Genomic DNA, 17,839 nt, shown 5'->3' with positions numbered 1-17,839 from the left:
TTCGTGGGGATCGTAGAATACATATTAGTGACGTCGAAAGAGTTCAAGGTGAAAGATGATTTTAATTTTGTGTTCTTGATAATTTTACAAAATTCTATTGAGTTATTGATTGTGGTTCTGCTTTGGAAAGTATAGTACTTCTTTAGGAAGCTATTGATAAATTTAGAGGTTTTGTAGGTGGGGCTATTTCTAAAGTTAATAATTGGTCTAATGGGTGTGTCAGGTTTATGTATCTTAGGCAAAGCCCTTGCTGTTGGTAGTCTTGGATTCATATTAATTAGGTTTGATATTTCGTTCTCATTAAGGATGAAATTAATGTTTTTAAGTATTTGTTTTAATTTTCTTTGGACAGAGTTAGTCGGATCTTTTTTAATTTTTGTGAAAGTGTTATCTGAAAAAAATGCTTCGGTTTTTTCTATATATTCTTTTTTATGCATAATAACTGACACATTGCCTTTATCCGCCTTTGTGATTATAAGGTCATTATCTTTTATTTTTTGTTTTAGGCCTTTTATATCTGTAGAAGGTAAATGGGGTGTGTTAACTTTCTGATCTTTAAATAATTCTACAAGTTTCTTTTTGACTTCGAATTTAGTTTCGAGTTGTTGATCTACTGGAAGTTGAGCTATGACCTGTTCTACTTCAGCAATGGTTGTTATGTATTGCTTTTGGTTGTATGGATTAGACCAATTATGTTTGGGTCCTTTGTTGATAATCTGCAATTCTTTGTCCTCGAAAACAACGTCAGTTAGATTCTTAGTCTTAGTTGTGTTGAGCCAATACGGAATAAACATGAGATTTATAAGCTGTAACTTCAAATAACCACAACATAAACATTCACGGTCAACAGATATCATTTGTCGAAAATAATTTTTTTTGCAGGGCTGGTGGATATATCTGTAGAGTAAAACGCAAATTCAACACTTTAAGGTACCATCACGATCAACTGTTACGATTTAACGGCCACGCAAATGACCAAAATCCCTAAATAAGGACAGAGCCGATGTATCGGCGCCGTGAGCATTCTCGCATTAACGTCTCACTCCGATAGATCGGCGCGCTGAGTGCGAAAGGGTTAAAGGCAATAAGCCTAATGTATGACAAGAAAAACCTACTGGTTCATTAAACATTTGCAATTATTATTCTTGATATTTGTGTGAAATATATGTCTGGGTTTTTAAAGTTTATTTTGTTGGTGTCATGTGTTTCCAATTTGGACAGTCTTGTTGTCTCCCCTATGCAAGTGCTTTATACTGTACTTAAATTGCATTGTGTGTACACATTAGATCACTCTTTGAATCATGTTTTAATTTTTCCCGTGTGTGAGGTTACGTTTGACATTGTATGGCGTTGTCCAAGAGCATTATTTCAATAAATGCACCTTGTTAAATACATTTTGGAAATACATTTTTTCCCGTGGCATTTGAGAGGTTTAATTGTGAACCAAGGTGATTGCATGCATTAAAGGATCTTAGAATATTTTGTGATGCAGCAAGGGTTAGCATTTCTGAATTCCAAGTTGGCAATCGTTAATTCGAAATCACATAATGCGAAGTCTGATTTTAGTGTCCCATTGACTTCGAATTAATGAGGTTTTACTGTAGTAGAGTACTATCTTTCCCTAGTTTCTTTTTTTTTTTTTTTAATAACACTGGTTTTTTTATTTTTTATTTATTTATGTATTCCTGTTCGCAGAGTTTTTCATTCTATATTTAAAATGTGTGCGTTTGTTCCAGTTATATCTGCCATCGGTGGTATTGTTGTTGATGGTCGTATGTATGCCTCAAATTCCTCTGTGATCCAGCAACAACCACAGCAGCAGCAACAACAGCCTTCCCAGTCTCCGGGTTCTTCAACTCATGTCACTCCTCAGCAGCCACCACAACAATCACAGCAACAGCCACAGCAGCCCCATCCTCCACCTCAACAGCAACACCCATCTCTGCCGCAGCAACCTCCACCTCCTGCTCTGTCATCTCAGCAGCAGCCTCAGCATCCACATCATCAAGCTCATATGCAGCAGCACCAACAGCAGCGACCTCCCTCATCCCATCAGATGCCTCCACAAGTGCCAGGACCTACCCTACAACCTCCTCATCTTCAGCCGCCTCCTCAACATTACCACCAGCAACAGCAGCAACAGCAGCCATCACCTCAGCAACCACCACCTCCACAATACCCATCGAATCGTGTGTCACCTCACATGCAAAACAATCGTATGTCCCCCCACCAAAGTATGCAGCCAGTTTTACAAAACAATCGAACTTCACCTCATCAGAGTATGGCTGTTCCAGTACAAGTATCTCGTAACCTTAATCTCTTAAGGCTTACTAGCCCTACTGGACATGTTCCTACTGTTCAGTCTATGGGTATGCTTCAACCTCACCAACAAGTAACATCATCAACTCACCCTCAGACACTGGGCCCAGACAGCATGAATCCTAATCTCAGAGGCTTACTTACTCATCAAAATCATGGAAATTTTAATGGTGGTTCTCCAGTGATTCGTGGTAATCTAGTAAACCAGAATCAACATGTAGCTACTCCCTCAGGTTATCGTATAGCCAGTAATCAAGTTTATAACCCTTCTGGAATGCAGCGCTACCCAAACCAACATCCCAATCAGCATCATCAGCAACAACAACAACAACAACAACCTCAGTTGTATCATATGCAGCAGCAGCAGCAACAACAGCATCATCAGCAACAGGCACCGCAGCAGACCAGAATTTCACCTCATGGATTAATGTACAATCAGGGCATGAGGCAATCTCTTCATACACGGGTGCAAAGCCCTCATAGTTCTAACCAACACTCTGCTAGTGCAGGAATTCAGTGGCACATTCCCCAACAAGGTGCAGGAATGCTAAATGGAAACATCTCTGGTCAGCCTCAGAATAGTATGGGTCATAATGCAGTTCGTCCTCCTCCAGCAGCATTACCTATTGATGAGTCGTTTAAGATCACCTTAAAGACTCAGATGCTGCCTCAGGCACAGCGGACAGCTGCACCCTCTACCACTACAGGGAATAGTGGAGGTGATGGCAATAATAAAGTTGTTACCTCTTCAGTTCCCAAGACACCTAGTCCCAGCCAGGGGAGAGTAGAAGATGCAGAAAGAAGTTTGGATACCTTCTGTCAGGTGAGAGAGAGAGATGATTTATTACTAGAAATAATAACCATCAGTTTCACGGATGTGTGGGTTGCCAACATTGGACAAAGCATACAGATCAAAATTGTTTCTTTCTTTCTTTCTTTCTTTCTTTCTTTCTTTCTTTCTTTCTTTCTTTCTTTGTGTCATACACTATTATGTATCTTTAAAAAATGTAGCAGTAGATTTAATAAACTTCACAAAAGATATATCACCAGGCTTCAGAATACAATTATCAGATCCACATCAATGCAGAGCCCTCTGAGAGTCTAGGTGGGCCCATACTTTTCCCACTGATCCGTGTAGGATAGCTATCACATTGTCGAAGATGTTCTTCAGTCAATCATGAATTGCCACCGTGTCAAGGTCAACAGCAAGGATAGGATAGTGCTTATGGGTGATTTCAATGCGTGGTTGAAAATAGAACTGAAGGATACAAAACGGTGATGGGTAAATGTGGGGAAGATATAGAAGCTCATACAGTAGAAATCCGCTATAACGAGTACGACATATAGCAAGAACTCCGTTGTAACGACAGACTTTTCTGTCCCTTGAAAATCCCTATATTAAACTATGTTCAATCCTTCGGTTATTGTGAGAAACTAATCACTGATGGATCCATTACTACAAGCGATTAAGCGTGTGTGATATATCCGTTATTGATATTTATGCACTCCAGCGATTACATTGAATGCGATTGATCATCTTCGGTTAGTTTTCTCACTATGTGTACTAGTGAGCTCTTTCGTTGAAGATTGAACTCTAGGCGATGTCGGAGTTGATTAGTAATACTCGTCGCCTAGTGTTCCGTAAACACAATTTGAAATGAAAAAGAACCTGTTTCCGTAATAAATACGTAAATAACGTGGCATATAGCAGTTGCTAACACGTCAGAAATAAACCTTGAAATAAATGATCACGTAATTTTAATGCTATGTATTGAAATTAAGGAAGAATGTGATCCACCTCAAAATACGGTGTATAGAGTGGATGACTGATTTCATAGGTTAGGTCATTCAGTAAAACCTCACGGGGATGTTTCTGTAGAGGTAAGATGATCTGTTAAGTGATAAAACGTACTGTTGAATACACAAATAAAAACTATACAACAGTTATAAGTAAACGCTTGATATGTTTTTTCTTTCTCGACATGCGTGCATTGATATAAAGAAAGTCTAGAATCTCCACCTTATCAATACATTAGTTTATTTACTCTAAATCAGTAAATTGGTCAATACCGGTTTCAATCCCTCGGGGATCATCTTCAGTTGACACACACACAAAAAAGGATTTATAAAGACATCACATATGAAAGGTTACATTTGGTGACTATTTCAATTAAATCAAGTGTTGAAAGTTATGTCATTAAAATACTAGTGGGTACATCTTAGTTTTTTAACATGCTATTGTATGAGGTATATTGGCTCACTGTGTCTAAGCTTTTTGTACATATAATGGGTTCTACACTTATTCACATCTGGTATTGATAATATTACATTCAATATGATTGATTCATATGATTAAAACATTAACAAATATTTTACTAAAATGGTAAAAAATATACATCATTTGTTTAAAAAGTACTTATTGTTAGAGTCTTTTTTGATCATACTACACTTGTATTACAAAATGTGGAATAAGATTTTTCACTCATACACATTAGTGATAACGAGTCCATTATAGAGTCTTAAAAGTATTTTGTTGTAGAGGTATATCACAGCTTATTGGTTATTGTGATGTCAATAAGACGTAATTTCACTTTGTATTAATGTTTGGGGTATTCCACTTTTTTTAAAAGTCCATTGGAGTAAACATAGGAAAAGCTTAATTAAAGGGTTAATTAAAAATATATCCTTCATTACTAAAAATACTAGTATGTGATACCTTATTAAAATGGATCCTTCATTTCTAAAGTATTGATATGTGATACCTCATGTGTTTGTTTTATCATGTATAAAATGGGGTTTACATTTCTAAACAGTAGTACTGTAGCTTGTTACCATCTATAATACATATGTAATATTACGATCTGACATAGCAGCCAACTGAGAATGTTTAAAGTATAATCTAATGGAATGGGATCAATTCCTTCTTTTTACTGTTTGTTCTTTACTTTCAACTGGTGGAATGCATAACATATGCGTGTTGTGTTAGATCTATATTATTGTTGAATTTGTTGCAATTTGTAAACTGCTGCTTTTGGTAAAGTATCTTAGTCTATGGATGTCATTAGGAAATTGTTAGTGTGTTGTTGCTGGTTGAATGGTGACTGTTGCAAAGTGAAGCTCGTTCGAGGTGCCGTGCGTCTTGATGGAATTTAAATTTGCACTTTATGGTAATGGCATGAAGGCTTCTGTGTGTTGTAGATTAATTATCTGCAAGCGGAAATAGTAGGTGTGTAAGTTGGTGTATAATAAAGGTGTAGAAGGTAAGTTATATGTTGTTACTTACGTTGAATGTTGAGACTGTATGCTTTGCGTGGCTGCCTGTCGAGATCTGTTGCGTGTTATCCTGGGACTGTAGTTAGTGGCGGCGGAGGGGAGGTTTGGAGGGATGGGTGGAGCGTTTGTGATGGAATGACATCCATAGACTAAGATACTTCACCAAAAGCAGCAGTTTACAAATTGCAACAAATTCAACAATAATATACATCTAACACAACACGCATATGTTATGCACTCCACCAGTTGAAAGTAAAACACAAACAGTAAAAAGAAGGAATTGGTTTCATTCCATTAGATTATGCTTTAAACATTCTCAGTTGGCTGCTATGTCAGATCGTAATATTACATATGTATTATAGATGGTAACAAGCTACAGTACTACTGTTTAGAAATGTAAACCCCATTTTATACATGATAAAACAAACACATGAGGTATCACATATCAATACTTTAGAAATGAAGGATCCATTTTAATAAGGTATCACATACTAGTATTTTTAGTAATGAAGGATATATTTTTAATTAACCCTTTAATTAAGCTTTTCCTATGTTTACTCCAATGGACTTTTAAAAAAAGTGGAATACTCCAAACATTAATACAAAGTGAAATTACGTCTTAAACAAATGATGTATATTTTTTACCATTTTAGTAAGATATTTGTTAATGTTTTAATCATATGAATCAATCATATTGAATGTAATATTATCAATACCAGATGTGAATAAGTGTAGAACCCATTATATGTACAAAAAGCTTAGACACAGTGAGCCAATATACCTCATGCAATAGCACGTTAAAAAACTAAGATGTACCCACTAATATTTTAATGACATAACTTTCAGCACTTGATTTAATAGTAATGTATAGAACTAGCACTGACAGAGTGCACTGCTGTTTTACTGGGTAAGCGCAATGCGCTCTTCATTTGTCTCCTGTGTACTCATGCCGCTAAATATCCACGAATTTAAGTTGCTTAAATTGTTATTTTCCTGACTTTGTCAAGCTGTTGCAGCGTTCCTCTTTGAAAATATCAGGGAAGCCCATTTTCGTTTCACCAGTTTCCACAAAATAAAGAAGTGAGGAAGAAATGGTTACAGGCTATTAGAAGGAAAAATTTCAGTTAGAAAAATCTGACCGAAAGTATGAAGAGGTGTTCCCATTATTTTTAACCCGGTGACTTCACGAAAATTTTGTTGGGCAAGTGCGATTTACGAAGGGAAATAATTCCTATTTTCTACCGATAGACTGTTTAGGCATTTTGATAACAACCGCCGGATTTATGCGTTTGAATTTAAAGGTGAGAGAGCAAGATTAAAACTGTGCGCTGTTCCATCGCTTTTTCCGTCGACCACGATCACAATGAAAACAGTGAAGGGACCATTCACCAGAAATTTGCCTGATTACCACGATAAGCCTACAATATTGGAATATGCAGAAATAACCTCCCTTGAAGTAAGGGAAGAAATCGTGAATATAAGCGAAGATGTGAATGTTACATTTGTGACTCCCATTTTCAAAGACACCAGCACTCAAAAAATTCTACAGGCAATTTGGTTGTTGAGCAAGCAATACGTAATCGTGATGCCATATTGCTTTATACAGGGTTTGTAGACGTCCAACATCATAATGTGGTGTTTGCTGTTCTTGGAGAAAACAGATATCATTTACAGATATTCCCTCCTGAACCCAGACTGTGTTTCTGCTTGACTGTTATGAAGCTAAGGACAACAAATCTGACTAAGAGCTAGGCCTTAACTTCGGAATCCATAAAACTACTGTTGGGAGAAATTTAATGTTTGGATTAATTTCATGTACTGCCAATTTAAAGAGTTGAACATTTGGCCTGATAGAGAAAATATCCTTGAAAACAGCCCCCTTGCTTTTAGACAGAAATGCTCCTCAACTAGAGTTATAACTAGTGCAACTGAGATTATACATAGCAAAACTTGTTCCAATGGCAAACATTCCACTCTCATAGGGCTAACTGGCCTCAACCATTTGGTAGGGGGATGCTGAAAAGTTTATAAATTTTGGCTGCATGTTTCTGAACACTGAATAATACCAGTCTTGGGGAAGTGCTCTAATGCGTAGCTTACAGCAGCAATATGCTTACAACATGCCTTGGGGCCTGCTCCAGCAAAACGTTCACATTCCTCTCCTATAATATCACGAGGTAATCCTAAAATAAACTTCACATCATAGGTCTTATGTTTTGTGTACTCAGATTTCACATCAGTGCATTTTAGAATTTCAACCTTTTATAAACAAAACAAACTTTCCACTGAAAAGTCTGTATCCAACATAACACAATGATTTGTAGTTGGAAACAGATGTTCCATCTATTTCCGATTTTCTAAATGCTAAATAATCCATCAGATGCAAATTTGTGATAGTGATATTCACCTTATGGCTGATGGTCAAATATTAAAGGGAACCGGCACTGGGAAACTCAAGAATATTCACATGCCTTTGGTGGTGGACAGATGCTGTATCTGCAGTTTCATGTAACCTATCAACCTTAAAAAGTACATGAATCGAAGTCTATAAGCACGGGGAGCAAGTGGATGTTTAAATATTTATTTATGATTTAAGTCTTGTGGAGGTACATTTATATATTTATCAATGTACAATACTCAAGTAATTGTTATCTTAAGGAAAAGGCATGCTGACTCCTATTCATTATTTGGATAATAAAGCGTGTTAGAATTTTCTAATTACCGCTGTACCGGTACTAATTCTTCCTTCCTCTTGCTAGTTTTAGCGTTTCTGGTCCGTAGCTCATTTTGCAGCTGTTTAAGGCTTAAACGCTGAAAATCGTCCGTAATATACCAGGGGATATACCTATACAATTCATTAATATAGTCTTGGAGTAAAACTAGAGAAGATACAATCGGCTTTAGCTCAGAAATGTCGGTCACGTTCGATACATTACTCGCAGCTGACTGGGATAAACATAAGACGATCGCCTTGCGCTTACCCAGTAGTACACGAGCGCTATCTGGCACGAACTTTCTCTGCCTACATCCCTATTGAAATAGTCACCAAATGTAACCTTTCATATGTGATGTTTTTATAAATCCTCTTTTTGTGTGTCAACTGAAGATGATCCCCGAGGGATTGAAACCGGTATTGACCAATTTACTAATTTAGAGTAAATAAACTAATGTATTGATAAGGTGGAGATTCTAGACTTTCTTTATATCAGAGTACCAATCAGTACGGAAATGAAGCTGATAGACTGTGATGCGTGCATTGTACGTCGTGTATAAACAACTACTGTGAAAGATATCGAATATTTACCGCTTCTATAAAAATGTGATGAGAGAATTAAAAGACATGAAAAAAGGCAAGAAAACAAATATGAAAACCTTTTCCTCTGGAAATTATTAACTATCAACAGTGTAATAAAAGGTGTGTAAAACACCAGACAACAGATATAAAAACGTTTGCACTATGGATCATAAAAGTATCGGCACATTATTGCAGATCACACACACTTTCTAAATCAAATGTCGGCTTAACCCTCATATTTTGGACCATTGGGTTATTAAACATATTTTTTCTGGCCATGAATTACTTGGAATTTAAACTCGGCCATATGCCAGAGAATGCCTTCGACCGTCAACTTCAGTGTGACAACACTTCGATCGATCAGTGTCGAAACTCGAAGGTGCGAGTTTCAACATATGCCCAACCGTTGAAAGATGTGGATGCTTGTCCACGTACCGAAAATAAAAGGCTTTCTCTAACATTTGTTTTAGAAAGAGCGTGATTTGCAATAATACTTCAATATTTTTACGGGCCCTGTTGAAATGTTTTTTTTTTTTTTTTTAATGTTTATAACACTTTTCAATGCACTATTATGTTATAAGCCCCAGTGGAGTAAGTTCTCATGTTTGTTGTCTCGTGTTTTTTCACCTCTTTTAAAACTATCTTCTCATAGAGTTCCACTGTACTTGTGGATACACGATGTAAAATCCCCTTATCTCGGAAAAATTGTATCTCGTGTTTCCATATCCCTGTTGGATAGTTTTTATTCATGTGTTCAGTAGTATATTTTCTCGCTTAACACGTTCATTTTCCTTGACCCCTGCAGAAACGTCTTAACGAGGTTTCACTGTATTGGACTTCTGTGCTAGTATGGGATTAGCAGTTACAATACATTCCTCAATCATATGGCTATTCATTGTTACCTAATCCATAATAAACTATATCAAAATCTCTCTTATCCCTTTCTTGCTATCTCCCTCTATCCGAATACCATTAACTTCTAATATATCCAGACACATCCTCTTGACTAAGCCAGTTCTACTTTCTTTCTCCATAAGCCTCATTAATATTGATAACTCCGTGTCTAATTCCATTTTGTTCAGCAAGTTGTTTTCAAGGAGTCCTTCACCTGTCAAATATAACAGGGATTCCGTTACCTCCTCAGGTCCGAGTCTTGCTTAAAATATTCTGAGCTCAGTAAATTCTGTGAAGAAGGTTGCTACCCTACTTACACATAGTCCCAGTGAGAATCTCTTTTCTAACAAGTTAGGGATTGCTGGTGAGTTATATAGTCCTATCTGCCTGAGCTCAAGGAGGACCATGAATCAGTATACATTGGAATCTCAACAGCACGTTCTCGGTTACCACATTTTCCCGTTTAACAGTTTGATTTTCTGAAGTCCCAGTCCCGATCCTATTAAATACATGTTAATGTATCCCCTTAATATGTTTTCTGTTCCCGGTTACAACGATCAAATTTCCTTTGTACTATTTGTTAGGGAACTGGGTTTCATTGCCTTATATAAATAAAAAATTCGGCATCTGGAAAACACAGTGTCATATTACTTCCTATTTCTTGTAGTTTCTGACAGTGTAGATGATTGTAGTGTGTTTTGACGGTGTAGAACTGCTTCGAGCTATGATGCAACATGGAAGTAATAGCTGATGCTCTCTCTCACTCTCTCTCTGTCTCTCTCTCTCTCTCCCCCCCTTTTCTTTGTTTCACTCGTAGGCATATTGTCTTCTTTGCGTTTTCTTGGAATTTTGCACAGCGCCATGTCCAGTCGCTACATTATTCGTTGATTACTGATGGACTGAAGTTGACTTTTAGTTCTGTTTTAAATTAGAAATTTAGGTTAGTGTTATATGAAAAACCGTGTTGGCAATGACAGAATGTACAAATTATATCTATTTTATTTGTAGAACTTCGTTTAATCCAGTCACTACGTTGTTCTTTTAATTATTAGTACTTACAGCAGATAGAAGTTTTCTGTTCATTTCAGTGTTTTAAGAATGTGTTGTCTTCTAAGCTAGAGAACACGTGATTGTTTTGTTCTTGTCCTTGTCAGAATTTCTTTTGCTACATCTGGTGACTCTTTATACTGTATTGTATTCAGGAGTGTCTCATTGGTATGGTGCAAGTGTACTCACCTGATTGCTCGTGCTTGTGTATTTCAGTGGTGTGATGAAAGTTTATTCGGTGTGTTGCTACAATCTATTTTATTGTATTTTTCATAATGGATGAGAAGAAAGTACAACAGATAACGAACAATAAAAATTTGAAACATATTCAAGATGTAGGCTAATCCTTTCATGAAGTGTGTGGACATAGTGTGAAAATGGAACATTCCCTCCTCCCCCCCCCCCCTCTACACTGAACATGTTTCTTGGCAAAAGGAAGGAAATAGAACATGCATTTGAAGAAGGTGTAAGCAGCAAAAGGAAACTTATGCAAGAGGGACAGTTTCCTGAACTGGAAAGCATGTTATTGAGGTTGTTCAAGTAAGCCCGTGCTTCGAACATATCAATCAACAGAACTGCGGTTTTGAGCTCAGGCCTGTAATTTAACAGTGCAGATGGGTATCACTGATTTTTTAAGCTTTGAATGGTTGGATCGCGAGGTTCAAGTATCGGCACCAGCCGGTGTACAGACATGTGCGAGGTGAGGCTGCTAGCATGAATATTGGCACAAAAATACTAGTGTCTGTGATGTATTGTTCAGTGATCATGTCGACGTTTCTGCCTGAAAAAAAAAAGTTTGCATTGCTTTTCTTAATTAATCAAAAGGAAAAGGCTGTGGAAAGTCACCGTTTGCTGGTAGAAACATATGATGAACACGATCCATCGATTAGAACATGTGAGACATGGTTTCAACAATTTAAATGTGGTGATTTCAATGTGACAGACAGTGTGCGCTCCGGTAGACCACAAAAGTGCAAAGACGAGCAATGTACAATGCTATCACCAAGAAATGATTCATTTAAATCACCCATTGATCGAAAGATGACTGGAATGGGTCAGAAGACATGACAAAGTTATTCTGTTGCACGACAATGCGCCATCTCGCACAGCAAAACCAGTGAAAAACAGCTTGAAATCTCTTGGATGGGACATCCTACCACACCCGCTGTATTTCCCTGACCTGGCGCCATCTATCACCTCTTCGCATCAATGGGGCATTTAAATCTAAGAATTTCATTTTTGTCCGTATTGAACTGAGAATGGAAGATAGGAAACTTAAAAGGGTCCACCTTTTCAATACAAGAATGTTATAGTTTATTTACAACATATATTTACACTTGGAACTAGTTTCGACGCTGTTTGGCGTCATCTTCAGCCAAAATGTGGGAAATAGGCTAGCATGTAGACATTTATATTACACAAGGCGTTATATTAAACAATACACATCTTACAAGGAGATAAAAACAGGGACTTCAGCAATTTCGAGGAAGTTGGAAAATGGCTCGACGAATGGTTTGCCGCAAAAGACAAGCAGTTTTTCTAGCATGGTATTCATAACTTACCTAAAAGATACGCGAAGTATGTAGAAGCCGATGGCCAATATTTTGGATACACAAAAAATTAATTTCCCTTGAAAATCGCGTGTTTTCTTTACCACTAAAAACGGCAAAAACGTATGCTTACACCGGGTGTATGTTGAAAGAAACAAGAAGAAGAAACAAATTCTCAAATCTATGCTAGGCACTCCTAGAAATCCCCTGGGCCTTACCTATAACCATTACAAAGCAGACGTTGACAGGGAACTGTAGTCTTTTAAAATGAAAGGGCTAGTTTGATGAGAAGAATGCATGGCATAAAAACCATTTCTCCTTGAACAAAGCCTGTAAAGAAAGTTGCTTCTATGTGATGTTAGTGCAGGTACTTTATGAGCAGCCTGGTATTATTACAGAGTTTAGGAAGATGTACCTTTCTGAGCGATATAACTGGAGCTCCAACTTTAAGAACCATGAAGCAGGTACAGTATGTCAGTGAAGAGAAGAGGCAGGCATCATCCCCTGTTGTGCATCACACGTTGTGTAACAGTCACCCCGCCAATCAAGAAATGTTCCATAGTAATCATACAGTCTTAAATAATCTGTAAAACAATACAGTGAAACCCTGATTTCCATTTTTGGGGGGACTCCAGGAGAAAAACGTACAACACGGAGAAAACTGAAAATCTGGGAACGAATGTAAACCATCAACATTTTGGCTAAACATCACAAAAATGAAATGCGTGTAATTATAATATTACAAACACTCTTAAACTAAACCAAACTACAGCCCCAATGGGCATTCGCCTATTAAGCGACCGCTGCTCAGTCCGAAGGCCTGCAGATTACGAGGTAACGCATGGTCAGTGTGATGAATCCTCTTGGCCATTATTCCTGCCTCTCAAGACCGGGGTCGCCATCTCACCATTAGATACCTGTAGCTCCTCAATTAAAGGTTATTATGTAGGCTGAGCGGACCTGGAACCGGCCCTTATATCCAGGTAAAAATGCCTGAGCTGGCCAGGAATCGAAATCGGGCCCTCTGGGTGAGAGGCGGGCGAGTTAAACCACGGGGCTGGCTTCAAACATTAATAACCGGTACACAAGTTAAAAATCTGGATGCTTTACATTCAATTTTACCGGGGAAACTTTGTCCAGTTCAGCAACTTTGATCAGCCAAACTTTTCAAATATCTAATAACGCCAGACCAAAAAACAATCAACCACAAGTAGGTTTTAATTATCTAATCTAACAATATAAAGCACATTAGATACAAAAGCGCCGAGCATGATGGCGAAATCCCTTTCTTTTTAAATCTACCCTTTGTAATTTGGTCACCGGTATACTGTTCGTATTACCAATATAAATGGTCCGTTATTGGACATTATAAATTTTCCAGCTAACTCATTCCTGGTTGCCAACGTTTCGCCCCCATGTGCTAAGTTGGGCTCATCAGTTGGTACTTAGCACATCTACCAAGACGCATGGCTAGTGCATACCGTGGAGGCCACTGCATAGTCTACTTGGAGCCACCGGCAGTGCCAATGCACTATGAGAGAATTTGTTTCATTACCAAAAATTGATGCCTGCCTGCCTGGCATGTCCAGTAACGGACCATTTATATTGGTATTATAAATTTACTTATTCGAGACAAATATTTCAGGTTCCCTATGGGAATCAGTATCTATATCATACTGTTCGTTGTCCGTTTTTGGAAATCTTGTACCACGTAAATTACGAATGGAAATTCCAAGTTTCCAAGGAGAGAATTAGATATTTTTCCACCAATAGAGCATGTCAAAAAACAGATCTGATATAAGGCTTTTCAGGCGTTTGTTCTATTAACCAGCGTTTCGTCTTAGGTCTGACACTAGACTCATCAGAGTGGGTTGTGTCATACCCTACCCACTGACACTGGGTGTATGCAGGTGAACTTATCAGAAACCCTAAACTCCAGTTTTATCTCCCGTATGCAGTTATCAGACTGTGCCACTTATATAGGGCTTCTGATAAGTTCATCTGCATACACCCAGCGTCAGTGGGTAGGGTCTGACACAACCCACTCTGATGAGTCTAGTGTCAGACCTAAGACGAAACGCTGGTTAATAGAGCAAACGCCTGAAAAGCCTTACATTTGATCCGCATAAATTAGGCCAACACCGACTTTTAAAAGTTATGTTGAACTCGAGAATATGGTTCTGAAGTCTTGTTTCGAATGTAACTATCAAAACCGTTCAGTCTTCAAATAGAGCTGTCCAAATGCTCTATGTCCTTCCAATTGTGGCCACTCTCTGCTTTATGATTTCCGAGGATTCTCTTAACAATACCTCCCTAATGCAATGCCAAGAGAATCCCTTATGTAAGTTCACCGCCGATCGCTTTTCCAGTACATTACTTGCTTTAATTATCGCAATGACGGGACATTCTCGAATGCATTATATTCTATTTTGCCCATCATTAATTAGAATCATATTGGAAAGTGAAAAAATATCGTTATAACTTCAGAAGTTGCGGTTTTTCGTGACCTTGAGATAAGCTGCAAAGCGCGCTCAGTGTGAGTGGGAAATGATAACGTGTTAAATGTAACGTTGCGCAAATAAAATGACTGCAGATTTTACGACATTTTAACACAAAAACATAAAATTCCCAGTCTTATATTAGGACCAAAACAGTAATAGGCAATCCCAAGACCTCCCATGTCTGGCCCCGCAGTGTAGGGGGCAACGCGCCCGCCTGTCACCCGGCGGCCCCGGGTTCGATTCCCGGGCGGGTCAGGGGTTTTTAATTGTAAATGATTAATATCCCTGGCCTGGGGAGTGGATGTTCGTGTCGTCCTTAACGTTCCTTTCCTCACATTCAACACTTTACACTTCCGCAATTTCCAAATACACGCAGGTTCATAACATATGGTGCAAGTAGGGGCAAAAGATCTTTCTAGGTCGACGCCCCGAACAAATAGCATTTTATATATTATTTTTATGTAAAGACCTCCCATGGCCTTATGTATGTAAGGTGCAACATCTGTTCTGGTCTCGATTTCTTAATCGTATACGATAAGATTAAAATACTAGATTTGTGTAAAGAAAGAGCAGTTTTGATTGCTGCCTGAAAGCCCAGTGAGTACAGTGCCCTGAGGGATGTGCCGAAAACCTGTTCACCGATACAGTCGAAAAAAGTTTTTAAAAAAAATAAACTTTTAACCCTGGACATAATGTGGGCGTTTTACAAGTATGAACTTTTGATGAAACCGTTCAGTCTTCAAGTAGAGCTGTCCAAATGCGCTCTCTGTCCTTCCAATTGTGGCTATTCCCTGCTTTATGACTTTCGAGGATTCTCTTAACAATACCTCCCTAACGCAATGCCAATATAGTCCCTTATGCAAGTCACCGGCGATCACTTTTCCAGTACAGTACTTTCTTTAATTATCGCAATGACAGGATGTTAACACCAAGATCCATAGGTATGCCATAGCCGTCCTTTCGTGAGATACAGTTTCTTGAAAAACGATCGAGGATTTAGCATTGATGGGACTGAAATTTCTAGACGGTTTATCTGGGAAATTGTTTCTACGAGGAGCAGATAATGCAGGTTTTTACAACTTGATTTTAGGGTGCTCGCAGAACCACATGATTTGAATGAATAATCCAGGAAACAGATAATCGAAGTTCCACTGTAGATCAAATCCAAAATCAACAGCAGAGTAAAAGTAACACCCTATTTAATTTCCAATTATGTAACCAGAAGGCAGTACTATGTCATGAAGTCAATGGGAACATAATGTACAGAAGGGCAAAATTACAGTCCTCAAAGCAAAAGCTGAAATTGCAGTCCAAATAATGAAACCATCATTTGTAGACCAAGAAAATACCTAACTCCATCTATCATATTACTTAGAAGTAGACGATCAATTACACGTGTCCACAAGGACCTTCCGCTGTAGAAATAGTGAGACCTGTGAGTAACAGACAACAATCTAGAGCTAGGATTGTACTATGAACCAAGCGTAAATGTGCACGTATACTTTCCATGCATTCATGCAACAGACACGGGGAACAAAACTGTGCACTGGCCATGCGATGTAAAAGAAATTACCATTGTATGGGGCATGAAAAGTACCTTTTTCAGCAAAGCTACGTATGTGCATGATTTTTCGTTATGCTTTGAATTTTTAAAGCCATGTCTTATTAAATTCTCAGGAAATACGGGGAAACTATGATGTGAAATGGTCCACTCTGTGTATCAAATCAGTTTTGAGGAGTTCATAATTTAGATTTTCAGGCTGGTGCCCCATGTTAATACCTTTAGATGCTGAATATTTAAATTCCTTTTCTTTTGAGCCCACAAAATTAAGTGGAACAATTATGATAATTTTCATCTTTGTACATTGAACACTTTCAGAGAAATGAATATACAGTATTTGTTTTCAGCTCATAACATTAACATCTAGGACATATCATGTGAAATTTCAACTTCATACATCAGTTAATTTTGGAGGAAGGAATACATTTGGTTTTTGAACTAATCCCCATTTAAACCCCGTACAGGTGGAATTGAGGATATTGTCTCTTATTCAATATCTAGGGCATAAAAGAGCCGTCACCATGTGAAATTTCAACTTTGTCAGACAGTTTCGGAGGAAGAACATTTTTGTATTTGGATCTTCACCTCCATTTAATATCTTAAGAGGTAGAATGTTTTAGGAACTCTTCCATTTGAAGTATAAAGTTAAAATACTGGTATATAAGGTACAGAGGCAAGAAAAATATAGACTTAAATCAACTCCTATAGGATGCATACAATTTGCCTTGGGACGACATGCGACAACATAAATTTAACAGTTCATCGATTTAACTTCTAATTATTAGGACTCTTATGACAAGCATGCTCCTGATCTGCAGGCAAGGGTTACTCGCTCCTCTGCTCTGTGGTTAAACAGTGAGATAAGAGCAGTAATAGCCTGACGTGATGCTTTGTTCCTCCAGTACAGTGCAACGGAAGATCAGACGGATTTCGAACAGTACTGCCTCTTACGGAATAAAATAATACAACTACAGTAATTCGAAACAGTAAATTTAAACACATCTGAATTTAAAAATCTCAATACTGATTCTTAAAAGCTTGCCTGGGGTAGGTCTTTCTATTTGACGTCCATCTGCTACCTGCATGTCTGGATGCGGGGTGATGTTAATGAGTCAGGGAGAAGGTGAAACCGAGTGTCGGCACATAGCCTACTCCTGTCGAATAACAGCAAGGGGTCTGCTCAAAACTTTACGTCGCCATCTGACGGACAAATCACCATCAATAGCGTCATATGAACACTGTAGAGAGGTTTGGAATTGAATCCAGGCTTTTCGCACGCAATCTAGCGGTTAGAAATTGTATCCCATCACCTCTTCTACCCTGCCGGCCAACATTCCGGTGGTGAAACTTTTTTCAACCAACGGTACTCCAACTGGCTAACCATGGTGTCAGACTATGT

At 38.1% G+C, this 17,839-nt stretch overlaps 1 protein-coding gene across 1 annotated transcript in view; it reads left to right on the top strand.

Annotated features, from left to right (window-relative positions):
• Nucleotides 1-17,839, top strand: part of LOC136866818 (E3 ubiquitin-protein ligase TRIM33) — a 268,047-nt gene that overhangs the window by 116,443 nt on the left and 133,765 nt on the right. Inside the window, exon 8 of the mRNA XM_067143924.2 lies at nt 1,737-3,142. Coding sequence (XP_067000025.2) covers nt 1,737-3,142 — 1,406 coding nt within the window. The remainder of the gene's footprint in view (nt 1-1,736; nt 3,143-17,839) is intronic.

Source organism: Anabrus simplex, chromosome 3 (genome assembly GCF_040414725.1).
Source record: "Anabrus simplex isolate iqAnaSimp1 chromosome 3, ASM4041472v1, whole genome shotgun sequence".
Classification (NCBI taxonomy): Eukaryota; Metazoa; Arthropoda; class Insecta; order Orthoptera; family Tettigoniidae; genus Anabrus; species Anabrus simplex.
Note: the sequence above shows the minus strand (reverse complement) of the source record. Positions and strands in the feature narration are given on the sequence as shown.